The 16,519-nt window shown below is 48.8% G+C and overlaps 1 protein-coding gene across 1 annotated transcript in view; it reads left to right on the forward strand.

Moving 5' to 3' along the window:
- Positions 1-2,453: 2,453 nt before the first annotated feature.
- Dnah10 (dynein axonemal heavy chain 10) overlaps positions 2,454-16,519 on the forward strand; it is a 111,875-nt gene continuing 97,809 nt past the window's right edge. The window contains exons 1-8 of the mRNA XM_021162419.3: positions 2,454-2,705; positions 4,141-4,221; positions 6,939-7,039; positions 7,857-7,965; positions 9,398-9,513; positions 10,105-10,327; positions 12,196-12,353; positions 14,462-14,692. Of these exons, the coding sequence (XP_021018078.1) occupies positions 2,489-2,705; positions 4,141-4,221; positions 6,939-7,039; positions 7,857-7,965; positions 9,398-9,513; positions 10,105-10,327; positions 12,196-12,353; positions 14,462-14,692 (1,236 nt within the window). The 5' untranslated portion in view covers positions 2,454-2,488. The remainder of the gene's footprint in view (positions 2,706-4,140; positions 4,222-6,938; positions 7,040-7,856; positions 7,966-9,397; positions 9,514-10,104; positions 10,328-12,195; positions 12,354-14,461; positions 14,693-16,519) is intronic.

Consider the following 16,519-nt stretch of genomic DNA (forward strand, 5'->3'; position numbering starts at 1 on the left):
CTGATTCTTACTAACCTGTTAATTTATTACCTCCATGTAAGATCACCTGTCCTCAGCTTTGAGTGAAGTTGGCTCAGTCCCATTGAACACTTAGATCCATGTCACAGTCTTAGAAATTATCCTCACTTTCACATTTGACGTTAAGCGAGTTTAGCTAAGTATTTCAGAAAGCAATCTGAGGCTGGGGTGTGGCCTGATTGTGTCCATCCCCAGAACCACTTCACTCAGGTGTGGTGGCATCTGACTGGTATTCCAAGGACTTAGAAGGTGGAGGCAGGAGGATCAGGAAGTTCAGGGTTTCCCTTGGCTATGTGGTAAGTTTGAGGCCAGCCTGGGCTATGTAATAACCCTAAAGAGAGAAAGGAATCTAACATGTCTCTGCCCTCTTAACATTCTGAGTTCCACGCTATTGCAGAGACCTGTTGGTGCCTCAGCCCTCCAGAACCATGTGGTAGAGTGTGGATCCCTTTCCTTAAAAGCCAAGCCTCTGGCAGCCAGACTTTCATAGCTTCTTGGGTCCTGTAAGAGCTGCATGCTGAGAGGCATGAACTGCCTGTGCCGCAGCTGCAGAATAACATCAGATCGCTCCAGCCCCTGTGGGGTCCACACTGACGGCAGCAAGGCTCGTGCCAGCTACGATGCTGAGCCTGCCGGCGGCTGGGTAAGCTGGTGCCGCTCAGTGTAGACCTGCTCTTACCTGTATCGTGTGTCACCCCCATGTCACTCTTGTTACTGTGCCCCCAGGGTCTTTGGTCACCACAGAGATAGCTGCTTCCAGGGACAGAAACCAAACAGTTTCTGCCATATGTACTGTCCCTGTTGGCAGTTGTGATGGGGCCTCTTTTATAACTGGCATCTCTTACCTGGGTACAGAACACAGCAAGAGTAACTTCTCAGTTGAAGCTTGTCGCAGTTAAATAGAATGTCCTTGCATAAATGGAAGTCACTGTTTCATAAGCCCTCTGGAAATATAATTGGTAGCATCCTCTCAGGGGACGCAGCTCTTTGGTGGTGTCACATGTTCCTCTTCCTAGAACAATGTCAATGGAGCCACGTCACATAGACTTATGCTGGTGGGAAGGCCCGATGTGGCCAGTAGAGGCATGCAAAGGGCTTTGAGTTCCTGCACACTCCCTCCTCCATAGGACCTGGGACAGACTCCTTTTCCCCCAAATCCTCCCCTGGCCTCTGTTCTGGAATGGGTCTCTATGCTTCAAGATATTTAATGGCACTGACGCAGGCCTTGGCCTTGCCATCCTCTTGCCTTAGTCTCTCAGCTGGCACTAAAGGTATGCAATGCTGGCCATGGTGTAATGACATTCAGGCCACTGCTCCGTCTGCAGGAGTAGTAAGGCACAGACCGTCCACTGGTAACTTACAGGGCTGGCACATCAAGCTGTGATTTAGAGTTTGAACAAGTTTTGGAAAATAAAAACAAAACCAGCTCCAAGATCACATTTCTCTACGGAGGGCGTAAGTCTGGGTTTGCACACACGCCACACTATCCAGATGGGCCTTAGGAACTTTCATGGTGTTGTGAAGAAGCAGTTTGCCCACCAGCAGACCACTGCTCTAATACATCAAGAAATCCTCAGACCGTGCAACTCCACAGGATGATACATCAAGGCTGCGTTCTGGAGCTGGCACCTGGGGCGGAAACTACGGGAGCCAGCCAGAGCTGCACTGTACTGATAGATGCATGGAAGGACTAGTCTGCCTGTCAATATTGAACTCCCTTTTGCTAGTGACAAAATAAATGTATATTTTTGAGATGCCAGTGTCTTGTTTTCTTGTGATCCTGTTCCCTAAGCCCCTATGCCAGAAAGAGCTAGTCCTTTCGTAGGGCCTGTCGAGTGTCCTCACAGTGCCTGATGGCTGAAGCCAGTCTTGCCTGCCTGACCTGGTTTGCTTCTGTTGCTATGGTAAAACACCAACCAAAACCAACTTGGGAGGGAAGAGTTTATTTTATCCTAGGTTACACTCCATCATTAAGGGCAGAAGCACACAGCAGGAACTGAAGCGGAGACTTGGAGGAACAGTGTTGATTTGCTTGCCCTGGCTTGCTCAGCTGCCAACTAAGGCCCACCTGTGAGGGGTGTCATCACCCTCAGTGGGCCAGGCCCTCCTACATTAATCAGGAATCAAGAAAAGGCTCCATAGGCCAATCTGATGGTAGTGTAATGTCTCAGTTGAGATTCCTTCTTCCCTACTAAGTGTAGGTTGGTGTCAAGTTTACTTACAGAAGCTAACCCGTTTCAGAAGCTAACCTGTTTCTAGTACTGCCTGGCTCTGCCACAAAGCCGTGCCCTTGTCTTGTCTCAGTTACTAATTCTCTTGCACCTTAGCTTTCCTGACTGCAGACTAGGGCCCTCAGCCCCGTGCTGGCGCCGTTGCCCAGGTCCCCGTTGCTAGGGTCGCCGTTGCCACAGACGCCCGCCCAGCTCCCCGCCCAGTCTGTTCTGCGCCCTGCGCTGCTCAGGTCTGCGCCATGGATGACCTGCGGGTCCTGTGGATGCGCGACCGCATATACACCGCCTTCAACCTCAACAACCCTATGCTGTTCGAGGAGATGCTGAGCCGTGATGACAGCGAGGCGGAGGACTGCATCTTGCACTTCCTCAACCACTTGAGCGACGAGGACAATGCCTCCGCTCTGTTTTTCTACCGCATCCTGGTGCCTGAGGAGGTGGAGGTGGAGGAGCCAGGTGAGCGTGAGCAGAGGCTGGCACTTAGCCCTACTACGTGCCCAGGACCAGGTTCTCATCTTCAGTTCTCATCTGTGCTCTGAGGGGCGCTGCCCATCCTCGCTCTCAAGCTCTCAACAGTGCAGGGTTGCGCACCTCCCGGGACACGGAATTTTTGATCCTGTAAGATGCTTCAGGCAGCGGGAGGGTCACCTAAGGACCATAGCAAGTTTGAGTGAGGCGCACCTAAACTCCATAGTGAGCAAGCCAGAAGGGCAGGGAGGGGAGAGGAAGGAGGCCAGAGAGGAAGAGACAGCGTTATGACACACTCTGCTCTGCTATAGCTTATTTCTGGTTCTTTTCATTATTGTGAAACAGGGTCTCGTAGCCCAGGCTGGCCTGGAATTTATTATATAACCCAAGGTACCCTCAAATTCTCAATCCTCCTGCCTCAGCCTCACAGGAATCTAACCTTCCCAGCCTTCATTTTTCTCCCCCAGGTAGAACTTTGAGCCTGAACACATTATTCTGGGCCTCTGAGTTAGGCCCATTCATTATAACCAAATAAAAGTACAGATTTGGGCTGAAGAGACGGCTCAGTGGTTAAGAGCACTGACTGCTCTTCCAAAGGTCCTGAGTTCAAATCCCAACAACCACATGGTGGCTCACAACCATCTGTAATGAGATCTGATGCCCTCTTCTGGTGCATCTAAAGTCAGCTACAGTGTACTTACATATATTAAATTAAAAAAAAATTTAAAAGCACAGATTCCAGGATATACTAAGGGTATTCTATATACATTTAAAAAAACAAACAAAATAAGACCAAAAAAAAAAAAAGATGCATTAGGACCCTAAATTCTCATAATCTCCAGAGACTCTGGCTAGCAGCAGGCAATTGTCCCTTCCCTTGTGTCTTCTTTGACTCAGTCGCCTGGCTAGGTGCCTTCACTCTGTAAGTGTCTTGGTCTCACCTCAGAGCTCCCTGCTCCTGGGGTTGTTTCTGGCCCTCATTTTGTTCTCTGAGACAAACCAGACTGATCTTGAACTTGTTATTAGTGACAGTTAGCCTTGAACTCCTGGTCCTTCCACCTCTACCTCCTGAATCTAGGGGTTACAGCCAGCACCACCACACTGGGCTTACTGGAAGTTTCTAGGCTGTGCCCAGTGCTCAGAACACACCACAGTGTGATGTACCAAGTCTCTTTCATACTCTCTGGTTGGTTGTATTTCTTCCAGGCTAATTGTAACTGAGATACGGAGTGCCCTTCACCCTTGTCTGAATCGACACAAGTCTTCCTTACTGGACCCAGCATAAGATTTTGCAGTGACATTTATGAGTCCTCTATGGGGCATGTCTCTACACTTTGGCTGTCCTTAAAGCAAAGGCGTGGCCCTCTCATATGGGGATAACTCTCTTTTCTGTTACCTTCCCTGTTATGGTTCCGGAAAGAAGACATTCCCTTGGTCTTTGAAGAGGAGGGAGAGGAAGAGGAGAGTGACTATCAAAAAGTAGAGGCCACCGAAAAAATGTCAGGTGGGTGACTGGAGGAACTGAAGCCGCCACTGCAGGGGGCGGGGTGAGTCTGTGGAGTTGGTGGTGGATCTGTGCACAAGGGTCCCTGGGTTGTCATTATACCCAGCCTTAATGAGACAGCAGAAAACAAGAGAAACACATCATCTCACAGATCCAGGGGGCCCAGATCCAATGCCCTCTGCAAGCTCTCAGGGAAGACCACAACTGCTGGCACCCCTTGGCCGGTGGGCACACCAGTCCCGTCTCTCCTTTCTGTCATGTGGGCTCTTCCACGATTGTCTGGGCTCACGCTGTCACTTCTCTTAGCCAGACAAAGATTGAGGCAGGGTGAGTGTGTTTGTGTGTGTGTGTGTGAGGGTTGGCAGTTAAATTCAGGAACAAAATGTAGGGTTTTCTTTCTCTTCTTCTTCTTCTTCTTCTTCTTCTTCTTCTTCTTCTTCTTCTTCTTCTTCTTCTTCTTCTTCTTCTTCTTCTCCTCCTCCTCCTCCTCCTCCTCCTCCTCATCCTCCTCCTCCTCCTCCTCCTCCTTCTTCTTCTTCTTCTTCTTCTTCTTCTTCTTCTTCTTCTTCTTCTTCTTCTTCTTCTTCTTCTTCATTGTCTTTTTCTTTAGTTGTTGTTTTGTTGTTGTTGTTGTTATGTTATGTTTTGCTTTGCTTTTTTTTTCAAGACAGGGTTTCCCTGAGTAACTCTGGCTTTCCTGGAACTCACTTTGAAGACCAGGCTGGCCTCAAACTCAGATCCTCCTGTCTCTGCCTCCCGAGTTCTGCTTTTAAATTTTTCTTTCTTTCTTTCTTTCTTTCTTTCTTTCTTTCTTTCTTTCTTTCTTTCTTTCTTTCTTTCTTTCTTTGTGAGTACATTGTAGCTGTCTTCAGACACTCTAGAAGAGGGCATCAGATCTCATTACAGATAGTTGTGAGCCACCATGTGGTTGCTGGGAATTGAACTCAGGACCTCTGGGAGATCAGTCAGTGCTCTTAACCACTGAGCCATCTCTCCAGCCCTCTCCTCCTCCTCCTCCTCCTCCTCCTCCTCCTCCTCCTCTTCTCCTTCTTCTTCTAAAAAGACAGGGTCTCAATAGTGAGTTTGAGGCTAGCCTTAGCTACATGAGATTCTGTTGTAAAAAGCAAAGGAACAAAACCCATAGCATAAAAACTCAGCATTAACCATTTCTTTACTGGCATGTGTGCATACTTGCACACACATACACCCACACTGGTGTGTATGCTGTACACATGTGCATAGACAACTGCATATATTCATATACACACATGACTTTAGGTGGCGTTCCTCTGTAGCTGCCTACCTTGTTCTCTGAACCAAGATCTCTTACTGGCCTGGAGCACAGAGGATAGACTAGACTGCCTGGCCAGTGAGCCCCAGTGTTTCTCCTGTCACAGCCTCTCCAAGGCCAGGATTACACACATGTGCTTCATAGCTGGTTTTCTACGGGATGCTGGGTTCTCGCGTTCACATTGCAAACACTTTACCAATGGTGCCGTCCAGCACCTCAACCCAAGCCGGTGTTAACTATTTGAAGTGCCATTGAACACACCCCTGAATGTCTTTTTGGCAGAAGGTTACTAGTGTGCAATTCATATTGGTACTGTCATTTCCCCTGCCAGCCAGCATGCTGGCATCTGTGACAGAGGTCACCTGACACTCCAGGATGCGAAAGTACAGGTGCTTGTCCCATATTCTGGGGAGGGGGACAGCAGAGAGGTTTTAGTGTCCCCCATTGAGCTGCTCCCAAAGCTGCCCTGTATATACAGTGCTTTCCATACAGAACGGAGCCAATCTGGAAAGCCACCCTTCTGTACAATTAATTGCCTGGCCAGCTGAAGCTCTCATTGCTGAACCTGGAACCCCTGGAGGATTCCAGCCCTCCCTGGGTCCTGGGGGGTTTGCCAAACCAAAGTATTTTGATTTCTTCTTGTTGTTTTTTTAGTTTTATTTCTTAAGAAGATCATTTTGTTTTATGCGTTCAAGCGTTTGTTTGCCTGCGTGTGTATGTGTGCCTTTTGCCTACAGTACCCATACAGGCCAGAAGAGGGCATCAGAACACCTGAAACTGGAGTTATAGTGAGTTGTTAGCTGCCATGTGGGGTCTGGAAACCAAACCCAGGTCCCCATGGAAGAACAGCAAATGCTCTTAAACTCTGAGCCATCTTTTCAGCTTCTCTCTATCTATAATTTTTGAGATAGGCTCTCACGTACCTTAGGCTATGAGCCCAGGGTATGTAGATATGAACTCTATGTAGCCTAAGATGATTTTGAACTCATGATCCTCCTGTCCCCGGCTCTGAAAGGCTGGGTGACAGGTCTGTAGCACTACACCTGCCTGTTTGTTGTGCTGAGTTGGAGATGGAGCCCAGGGCCTTTGTGCACACTAAACAAGTGTCTACCGCAGAATTACACCCCTAGTCTTGTGTCTCATTTACTCATAAATCTCTTATAAGGTTGAAAAAAAGCCAGAGATATTAGCTGCTAGGCGCCACAGCCAACACACACATAGACCTGTGATTCATACTGGAGAATTTTTTTTTTTTTTGGATATGTAGCCTGCTGTGACTGCCGCACTCCTGATCTTGGACATGTCACATGGCATGTGACAGGTCAAGGCTATGTAGAGGTCAGGAGTTGTCAGAACAAGGTATCTGGGTGCTGGGAAACCCTTCTTTCTGGCCATCTCAACTCACACAATGCATTGTGTTTTGCAGTCAAGTTCTCAAAGCTGAGAAGTGACTCCATGACCCCCTCCCTGTTTGATATGGATGACGAAGAGCCAGAGGTAGAGACCTACAGCAAACTGTATGGCAAGGTGCGCCCTGCTCTCTGCCCTCCGTGGAAGAGTGGCTTGGGGACCTCCCTTATGACAGGGCAACAGATACAGAGCATGCGAGGGACACAGTGCATTAGAGTGGAGATTTCAGAATCCTGTATTGAGATGTCCCAGAGGACCTTTAGACTCATTTTGATTGGCTGAGGGATACACAGGGGGGAAAAAAAACTGTCCCATCAGGAATTATGGCTTACAAAGAAAAGAGGGACCCAATATAGTGGCACACACGTGGCCAGAAGTGAGGGGCAGACACCCTAGAACTGGAGTTGCAGATGGTTGTGAACCACCATGTAGGTGCTGGAAACTGCACCCAGGGTCCTCCGGAAGAGTAGCCAGTGCTTTTAACCGCTGAGCCATCTCTCCGACCCCAATAAATAAATCTTTCGAAAGGAAATAATTGTACAAGCAGCCTCCTCCCTAAAGACATAAGCGTAATTCCCACCGAAGACCCTGAAACAACAAACCAGCTTGCCAGAGGCAGCTAGTTTCTTTCCAGGAGCCGCCCCGCCCTGCCCCGCCCTGCCCCGCCCCGCCCCGCCCCACCTGCCTCATCCCGCTCGCCCCGCCCCTCCCCTCCCGGCCCCACCCCGCTCCTGGTCAACTTCTCTGCTCAGTACACCACAATCGTCACTGCCCAGCCTGGTTAGTAGAAGATGCAGGCTCAGGGTCAGGGATCCGACTGTGAATTAGTTCTTCTGTGGCCACTGTATAGCCACGGCCTCCTTAATCATATTAGGGACGCCCACATCCCACCGAGCGCTCACCTGTGGGCCCAATGGGGTCCCGTCTGTTTCAGAAAATTGTAAAACGCATCATCAACAGGCTGGAGCTGCACGTGAACCTCGCCTCTCTTCCCGAGGAGTTTCTGCAACAGAATGTGGTTTTTTTCCTCAGAAGTTCAAAAGGTACCTTCAAGCTTTGTGTGTGAGTGTGTGTGTGTGTGTGTGTGTGTGTGTGTGTGTGGCAGGGGGGCATTCTTCATGGGTACAGTCTGTCTGTTTGTTTGTTTTGTGTGGGTATGTGGGGGTGTTTTAAGACAGGGTTCAAGATAGGTATAGAGCCCTGGCTGTCCTGGAATTCTGTAGACCAGGCTAACCTCGAACCCACTGAATGCCGGGAGGGGTTCACCACCACCACCCACTCAGAGCCGGTTGGTACGGCTAGTCTCTCTACCTTGCTCTGGGCATCAATTCCCTTTCTCTCCCTCCAAAGGCTAGAATTATAGTGAGCCACCACACCCACCTGGCATTTACCTGGGATCCTATCCCTGGTCTTCAGGCCTGTGTGGCAATCCTTTGACTACAAAGCCATCTCTCCAGCCCTGGAGATAAGCTGTATGCGTATTTTAAGATGTATTTTTTTTTTGTTTTATGTGTATGAGTGTTTTTGTGCACCCCATGCATGCCTGATGCCCTCAAACATCAGAAGGGGGTACGGGATCCCCTTGCACTGGAGTGGCAGATGGTTGTGAGTCACCCCGTGATGTAGGTGCCAGGAACTGAACTCAAAGCTGCAAGAACAGGGGCTGGTGAGATGGCTCAGTGGGTAAGAGCACCCAACTGCTCTTCAAAAGGTCCGGAGTTCAAATCCCAGCAACCACATGGTGGCTCACAACCATCCGTAACGAGATCTGACTCCCTCTTCTGGAGTGTCTGAAGATAGCTACAGTGTACTTACATATAATAAATAAATAAATCTTTAAAAAAAAAAATGCTGCAAGAACAGCAAGTGCTGCACTGGCCGAGTCATCTCTTCAGCCCCCTAAATACATCTTTTTAAAATATGACATTTAGGTGCTAGAGAGAGGGCTCAGAGGTTAAGAGCACGGACTGCTCTTCCAGAGGTCCCGAGTTCAATTCCCAGCAACCACATGGTGGCTCACAACCATGTGTAATGGGATCTGATGCCCTCTTACTGGTGTGCTTGAAGACAACCACAGTGTACTTACATAAATAAATAAATAAATAAATAAATAGATAGATAGATAGATAGATAGATAGATAAAAGAAAAACAGAAAAAGGAAGAAAACAATAACTGAATAAATAAAATCAAAGTTATCAATTTTTTGTCCCCGAGACCCCGTGTTAATACTGTAATGTGAAAAACAGGGCAACTTTTTAGCTCCCACTGTCTTTAAAAACTTCCAACAACTCAAAAGGTCAGCGTAGTCTATTTTAGTCTCGTTTGCCCAGGGCTTGTTTGGATCCAGGTTAGCCTACCTTGGCTTCTGACTTTGTGACCAGAGCCTCTGACAGGAAGAAGAGACTCCCAGGACACTAGCCTAAGAATGTCCCCGCCACCCACTGGCTGGATGCTTAGGGTGTGTTTGTGTTTAGACGCCATCCCAGAAGCCACGGACATGAAGGAAGCAATGGAAATCATGCCAGAGACCATGGAGTACGGCGTCATCAACTCTCAGGTGCTCCAGCTCCTGAAGGACGTCATCTGCCAGGTAACCGCGGAGCCCACAGAGACCCTGGCGTCTCCCAGACAGTGGCTGCTTCCAAAGAAGGGCTGGAGAGTCCACTAGCTCTGTCTGTGTGCCTATTCATTTAACATAGGTTGATTTTGAGACAGGGTCCTCATAGCCCTGTCTGGCCTGGAATTCCCTTTGTAGACCAGACTGGCTTTGAACTCATGGGTAGTTGTACGGCACCTGCCTGTCAAGTGCTGGGATCACAGGTCAGCTCCTGCCACACCAGGCCTCTGGGTGACATCTTTTAGTCTCGAGACTTCTGAGAACAGAGCCGCTGCTTGCTTAAGCCAAGCAAGCCATTTGTTATAAAATATCCTCAGAGTGAAACACAATTTCACTAAGCGGTCACGTGTCACATAAGTAGATCCAGACGTCACCTGCAACCTCCGTTGAATCAAAATCCTTCTTGTCTCAAAAGCCAGCCTGGGCTGCCTCAAACTGCAGTCCTCCTGCCTCAGCCTCCTGAAGGCTGGAGCGATAGGCCTGGCACCGACTTGCACATCCATCAGTGTAACAGACAGCTGGAGACCCTGAGCAGGTTAGCTGTAACACATTGTGCCTTTGCAGGTTTTCATGCCCGCACTGTCCTTCAACCAGCACAAATCGGAGTCAGGCCAGGGGACACTGTCTGGAGAGAACCAGGAGTTTTCTCTTTATGACCTGGCAGAGTCGGTGGCCATCCCGGGGGAGCCGATGGAGTACCACAGTGTCCAACTGATCCGCGATGAGTTCTTAATGAATCTGCAGAAATTTGAGAACAACATTCAAAGGACTATACAGCAGCTTGAAGGTCTGTTCCGCCCGCCCCGTCCCGCCCCGCCCCGCCCCCAAGCCGTGCGCAAAGAACTAATAGCTCACCCTAAGAACCATTTTTGTTTCACTTTGTGATTTTTGTTTGGTGTTTGGTTCGTTGGTTGGTTGTTTTTGAGACAGGGTTTCTTTGTGTAGCCCTGGCTGTCTTGCTGTCTTAGAGCTCCATCTGTAGGCCAGGTTGGCTTTGAGCTTCTAGTTCTATCTCCCTATGCTTCCCAAATGCTGGGATGAAAGGCATGTGCTACCAATTCCTAAGAGTTTATGATCTTTTTAACGTATCATTTTATGTGTTTGGGGCTTGCATGTATGCATGCATTCTAGAAGAGGGTGCTGGATCCCCTGGAACTGAACTGGAGTGACAGGCTGTTGTGAATCACATGGGTGCTGGGAGTCTAACCAAGGTCCTCTGGCAAAGCACCCAGTGCTCTAAACCACTGAGCCATTTCATATCTCTAGACAACCCTCACCCCACCCCTTTTTTAATTCGAGACTGGGTGTCTTGTAGCCCAGATCTGTGTCAAAGAGCCGAGGTTGACTTTCAATTTCTGATCCTCCTGCCTCTACTTCCCAAGGGCTAAGGTCACACCTGTGTGCTCCCATGCTCTGTGCTCTGTTTATGTAATGCTGGGGGTTGAACCCTGTGCCACGCCCTACCTGCTGAACCACATCTCAAGCCCCGAGAATTCTTGTTTATATGCTCACTGGAAACGGAATTGTTTTTTTTTGTTTTTTGTTTTTTTGTTTTTTTGAGACAGGGTTTCTCTGTATAGACCTGGCTGTCCTGGAACTCACTTTGTAGACCAGGCTGGCCTCGAACTCAGAAATCCACCTGCCTCTGCCTCCCGAGTGCTGGGATTAAAGGCGTGCGCCACCACGCCCGGCCACGGAATTGTTTAGAAGCAAAGCAATGAAGTCCCTGTGGTGAGAAGAACCACATCTTTTCTTACCTCTTCGTGGGTGGGGGTGGAGGTGCACCTGTGTGTGCAGGTCCCGGTAAGGTGTTGCTCCTTAGGTGGCATTCTCTGTCTTTTTTGGAGATGAGGTCTCTCGCTTTCCAACTGGGCTAGGCTGGCTGGTCATCGAACCCCAGGGAATCCACTTGTCTCCACTTTGGGGTGACAGACATGAACCACTGCTCTTGGCTTGCATAGGAGTTGTGGGGATTTGAACTCATATCCTTATGCTTGTGCAGCAAGCACTTTAGCCATGGAGGCATCCCCCTAGTTCCTGTGTTTTATGTGCCTGAAGAGCGCTCCAGCTGGACCTTTCCTTGCTCGTTGCTCTGTTTAGTTCTGAGATGTTTTAACTCCATTTATTTCCCCAGGGCCTTCTGCTCTTGTCGAATGGACATATTCACTCCAGTCTCTGGCACAAAGAATCGGGACTTAAATATTTTCTTCCTTTACATTATCTTGATTTGGATAGCCCGACTTATCTTCATTTACACCAGTTACTTTCCCCCTCTCCAAAGATGTATTTTACTTTGTGTATTTGTGTGGTGGCAGCGGCAGGAGAGTGCGCGTGAGAGCAGGTACCAGCGGAGGCCAGAAGAGGGCGTCAGATACTCTGGAGCTCAGTTACAGCGCTGATACCTCTGGTTCTCTGGAAGAACAGAGAGTGGCTCTAACCACTGCGCAACCTCCCCAGTCTCGGAGGATCTCTTAAATAGCGCAGAACTCCGGTCTCAGACCATCATCTGATCACATGCCTGTGAAAGAGATCGAGCCAGAGACGGCCGAGGAGATGGGCTAATGACCCGATGATGCGGGAGGGTAGAGCTGGCTGACGAACAGGAACGTTACAGGTTTTTCCTAAGCTAGGCTCTAACGTGATGCCCTCCACCAGGTGAGATCAAACTGGAGATGCCCAGCATCAGTGTGGAGGGAGACGTATCGGAGCTGGTGTCCGATCCAGAACTGGTGGAGACTCTGGAACAGTGTGTGATCCACTGGCTGGGCCAGATTTCATATGCGCTGGATTCCCAGATGAAGAAGAAGCCCCAGGTATTCTGTGCGGAGGGGCTTGGAAGGAGCCTGGCGCAGGTTACACCCAGCACCCCGAGGAACAGGTCTCTTTTTTCTCCCTGTTGGAGACTTCCCTAAAAGATGCTGTGGGTGAGGACGGTCGTAGCATTGCCTTTGTTCAGGTGCTCTCAGATCGCTGTCTGGAGTGACAGAGCTTATCCTGTCTTAGTCCCTGCCCTATTGCTGTGAAGAGACACTTGCTTACAGTTTGAGAGGTTTAGTTGATTAGCATGGTAGAAACAGGGCAGCAGGCAGGAGTGGTGCTGGAGAAGCAGCAGAGAGAGCTACATTCTGCCAGGCAAGCAAAGAGAGAGAGAGAGAGAGAGAGAGAGAGAGAGAGAGAGAGAGAGAGAGAGAGAGAGAGAGCTCTTGAGATACTGAGAATGGCTTGGATTTTTGAAAACTCAAAGCCCACCCTACCCTCACTCTCATCCCACCCCCACCCCTGTGGCATACCAACAGGGCTACACTTCCTAATCTTTCTCTTTCTCTTCTTTTCTTTTCTTTTCTTTTCTTTTCTTTTCTTTTCTTTTCTGGTTTTTGTTTTTGTTTTTGTTTTTCAAGACATGGTTTCTCTGTGTAGCCCTGGCTGTCCTGGAACTCACTCTGTAGACCAAGCTGACCTCGAACTCAGAAACCCGCCTGCCTCTGCTTCCCAAGTGCTGGGATTAAAGGCGTGCGCCACCATGCCCGGACCCTAATCTTTCTTAACCACTGCCACTCCCTGATGACTAAACATTTAAACCCAAGAGTCTATGGGAGCCGTTCTTATTCAGACCACCAGGGGCTGAGCTGGCTGGGCTGCCATCCCTAGGAACCCAAGTCAACTGTTTGAAATAAGAAAGCAAGTTGTGTGAGGACTTGGTGGTCCAGTCTTTCAGTCCCAGCATTCTGGAGGTAGAGGCAAGCTATCTCTGTGACTTCAAAGCAATCCCAACTGTGCTGGCTCATTTTTCCATCAACTTGGCACAAGCTTGAGTTGTTTTGGAAGAGGGAACCTCAACTGAGAAAATGCCCCCCAGTAAACTGGCCTGTGGGCAAGCCTGTGGTACCTTTTCTTGATTGATGATTGATGGGGGAGGGCCCAGCTCATTGTAGGTGGTGCCACCCCTGGGTAGGTGCTCCTGGGACATATGAGAAAGCAAGCTGAGCAAGCTATGAGGAGCAAGCCAGTAAGCAACATTCTTCCATGGCCTCTGCTTCAGGTCCTGCCCCACTTTTCTCCCGGATGGATTTACTGGGGAACTGTAAACTGACATAACCCTTTCTTCCTCGAGCTGATTTGGTCAGTGGTGTCTCATCCCAGCAGTAGATGCCCCAAGACACTGGTCTACATAGTGAGTTCCAGGTCAACCAGGGCTACCTGGTAAGACCTGGCTTCAAAACAAAAAAAGTTAAAAGAAAAATCGAAACAAGATAGTTCCTGCTGAATGACACCCAAGTTTGAACTCTAGTCTACATGAGCTTGTACATGCACGCACACACACTTTTCCTGACACAAGCACACACACTCAACGTGCACACACTCACATGCATACACACATATACACGTTCAATGCACACATGGTCACAAACACATGCTCGCTTTTTTCTGTCAGGAACACATATACATGTTCATGGGTATACATATGCACACATACACACACCTGTAACATTCACGTAATCACATACATTCTCACAAAGTAGATACATATTCATGTATATGCACACATGTACATATATACACACACACTCACAAGAATACATGCGCACACACTCGTGTGTATACACGAGCTCACATACATATGTGTGTATGTGTGTGTATATATATATATATACACACACACACATACACACACACACACACACACACACACACACACACACCTGTGCAATACACTGGAACAGTTTCTGAGTCTCTTCTGTGGGGCTTTCTCCTTTGTAGTGACAGTTTCTGGCACTGTGGATGCGTCAGGAAAGGCAGGGTGCTGTCTTGCATTCCCAGTAGGGTCCTGAGGTCCATTCTGATTGAACTGCTATGTGGAGCAGTTGGGACAGCGGCACTGGGGAAATGACCATGTGTATCTGTGCGCTCATGTCTCTCTTAGGGCAATGGCCCTCTGGCTGAAATCGAGTTCTGGAGAGAGAGAAACGCAACGCTGAGCGCCCTCTATGAGCAGACGAAGCTTCCATTTGTTAGGAAGGTCTTAGAGGTGATCAAAGAAGCAGAGTCCATGCTCACGGCCAATGTGCAGCCTATCCTGACGGAACTCTTCAAGCTCCACATGGAGGCCTCGGACAATGTGCGCTTCCTGTCCACTGTGGAACGTCACTTCAAGGTACGGAGGGTGGGCTGCGTTCCGGGAAGCCAGCTCTGTGAGGAGCTCTGCGTCGATGTCATTTTTAAAATGACATTTTGGAGCTGGGGTTGTGACTCCGCTGAGAGAGTACGTGCCTGGCATGCACAAAGCCCTGGTTTCCATGGCTAGGACCACACAAACCCTGCATGTTGGTATTCACCTATAATCCTAGCATTCAGGAGGCAAAGCCGAAGGATCAGAAATTCAAGGTCATCTTTAGTCATATAGGAAATTTGAGGCTAGCTTGGGCTACCAGAGTCCCCTCCCTTCCTTCCTTCCTTCCTTCCTTCCTTCCTTCCTTCCTTCCTTCCTTCCTTCCTTCCTTCTTTCCTTCCTTCCTTCCTTTCTCTCTTTCTCTCTTTTTCTCTTTCTTTTGCTTTTTCAAGACAGGGTTTCTCTGTATAGCCCTGCTATCCTGGTGCTAGCTGTATAAACCAGGCTGGTCTCAAACTCACGGGGATCCACCTACCTCTGCCTCTTACCACACCAAGCTTTAAAAAAAAAAAAGGGTATCTTGCTTGCATGCATGTCAATGACCATGTGCATTCGTGATGCCCATGGAGGACAGAAGAGGGTGTCAGCTCCCCTGGACCAGGAGTTACAGATGCTAGTGAACCACCATGTGGGTGCTGGCAATCTAATCCCAGTCCTCTGAAAAAGCAGCAGCCAGTGCTCTTAGCTACCAAGCCATCTCTCCATTTTTTTTTTTATGTATTCTATGTATGTGAGTACACGGTAGCTGTACAAATGGTTGTGAGCCATCATGTGGTTGCTGGGAAGTGAACTCAGGACCTCTGTTGGCTTGGCCCCCACTCGCTCTGGCCCAATGATTTATTTATTATTATATGTAAGTACACTGTCGCTGTCTTCAGACACACCAGAAGAGGGCGTCAGATCTTGTTACAGATGGTTGTGAACCACCATGTGGTTGCTGGGAAGAGCAGTCAGTGCTCTTAACCACTGTGCCATCTTGCCAGCCCTCCAGCTCTTGCTTTGTTCCTTTGAGACATGGTCTCTCATTGGCCTGGAACTCAACCACATAGTTTGATCCCTGAGCCTCAGGAACTCTGATGTCTGTGTATCCTGGGTGTGGGCTGACAAGCATGTATCACCCACACCTGGCTTTTTAATCTGGGTCCTGGGGATTGAACTCAGGTCCTTGTGTTTATAAGACACGTACTCATTGACTGTGGTATCCCCTCATCCCCAACACCACTTCTAACCTCACTATCAGCAGCATTAAATTCAAACCCGTTATATTAATTATTTAATCTCAAATGGGGGTGTGGTGTTCTACTCCACCTTTGATCATTCAGTTCCCAGATAAATGACACAGAACATTTAAGATAAGCCTTTAAATTTTTCTTATTGGTTATTTTATTTATTTACGTTTCAAATGTTATCCCCCTTCCCAGTTTCCCCTTCACAAACCTCCTATCCCATCCCTCCTCCCCCTGCCTCTCTGATGGTGCTCCCCCACCCATTCCCCTACTCCTGCCTCAGCGCCCTAGTGTTCCCCTACACTGAGTCATTGAGCCTCCACAGGACCAAGGGGTTCCCCTCCCACTGATGTCTGACAAGGCCATCCTCTGCTACATATGTAGCTGGAGTCATGGGTCCCTCCATGTGTTCACTTTGCTTGGTGGTTTAGTCCCTGGGAGCTTTGGGAGATCTGGTTGGTTGATATTGTTGTTCTTCTTATGGGATTGCAAACCCCTTCAGCTCCTTCAGTCCTTGCTCTAACTCCTCCGTGGGGTCTCCACGCTCAGTCCGATGTTTGGTTGCATACATCTGCATCTGTCTTGG

The sequence above is a fragment of the Mus caroli genome, unplaced genomic scaffold (assembly GCF_978045245.1).
Source record: "Mus caroli unplaced genomic scaffold, Mus_caroli_1 scaffold_4, whole genome shotgun sequence".
NCBI classification, from domain to species: domain Eukaryota; kingdom Metazoa; phylum Chordata; class Mammalia; order Rodentia; family Muridae; genus Mus; species Mus caroli.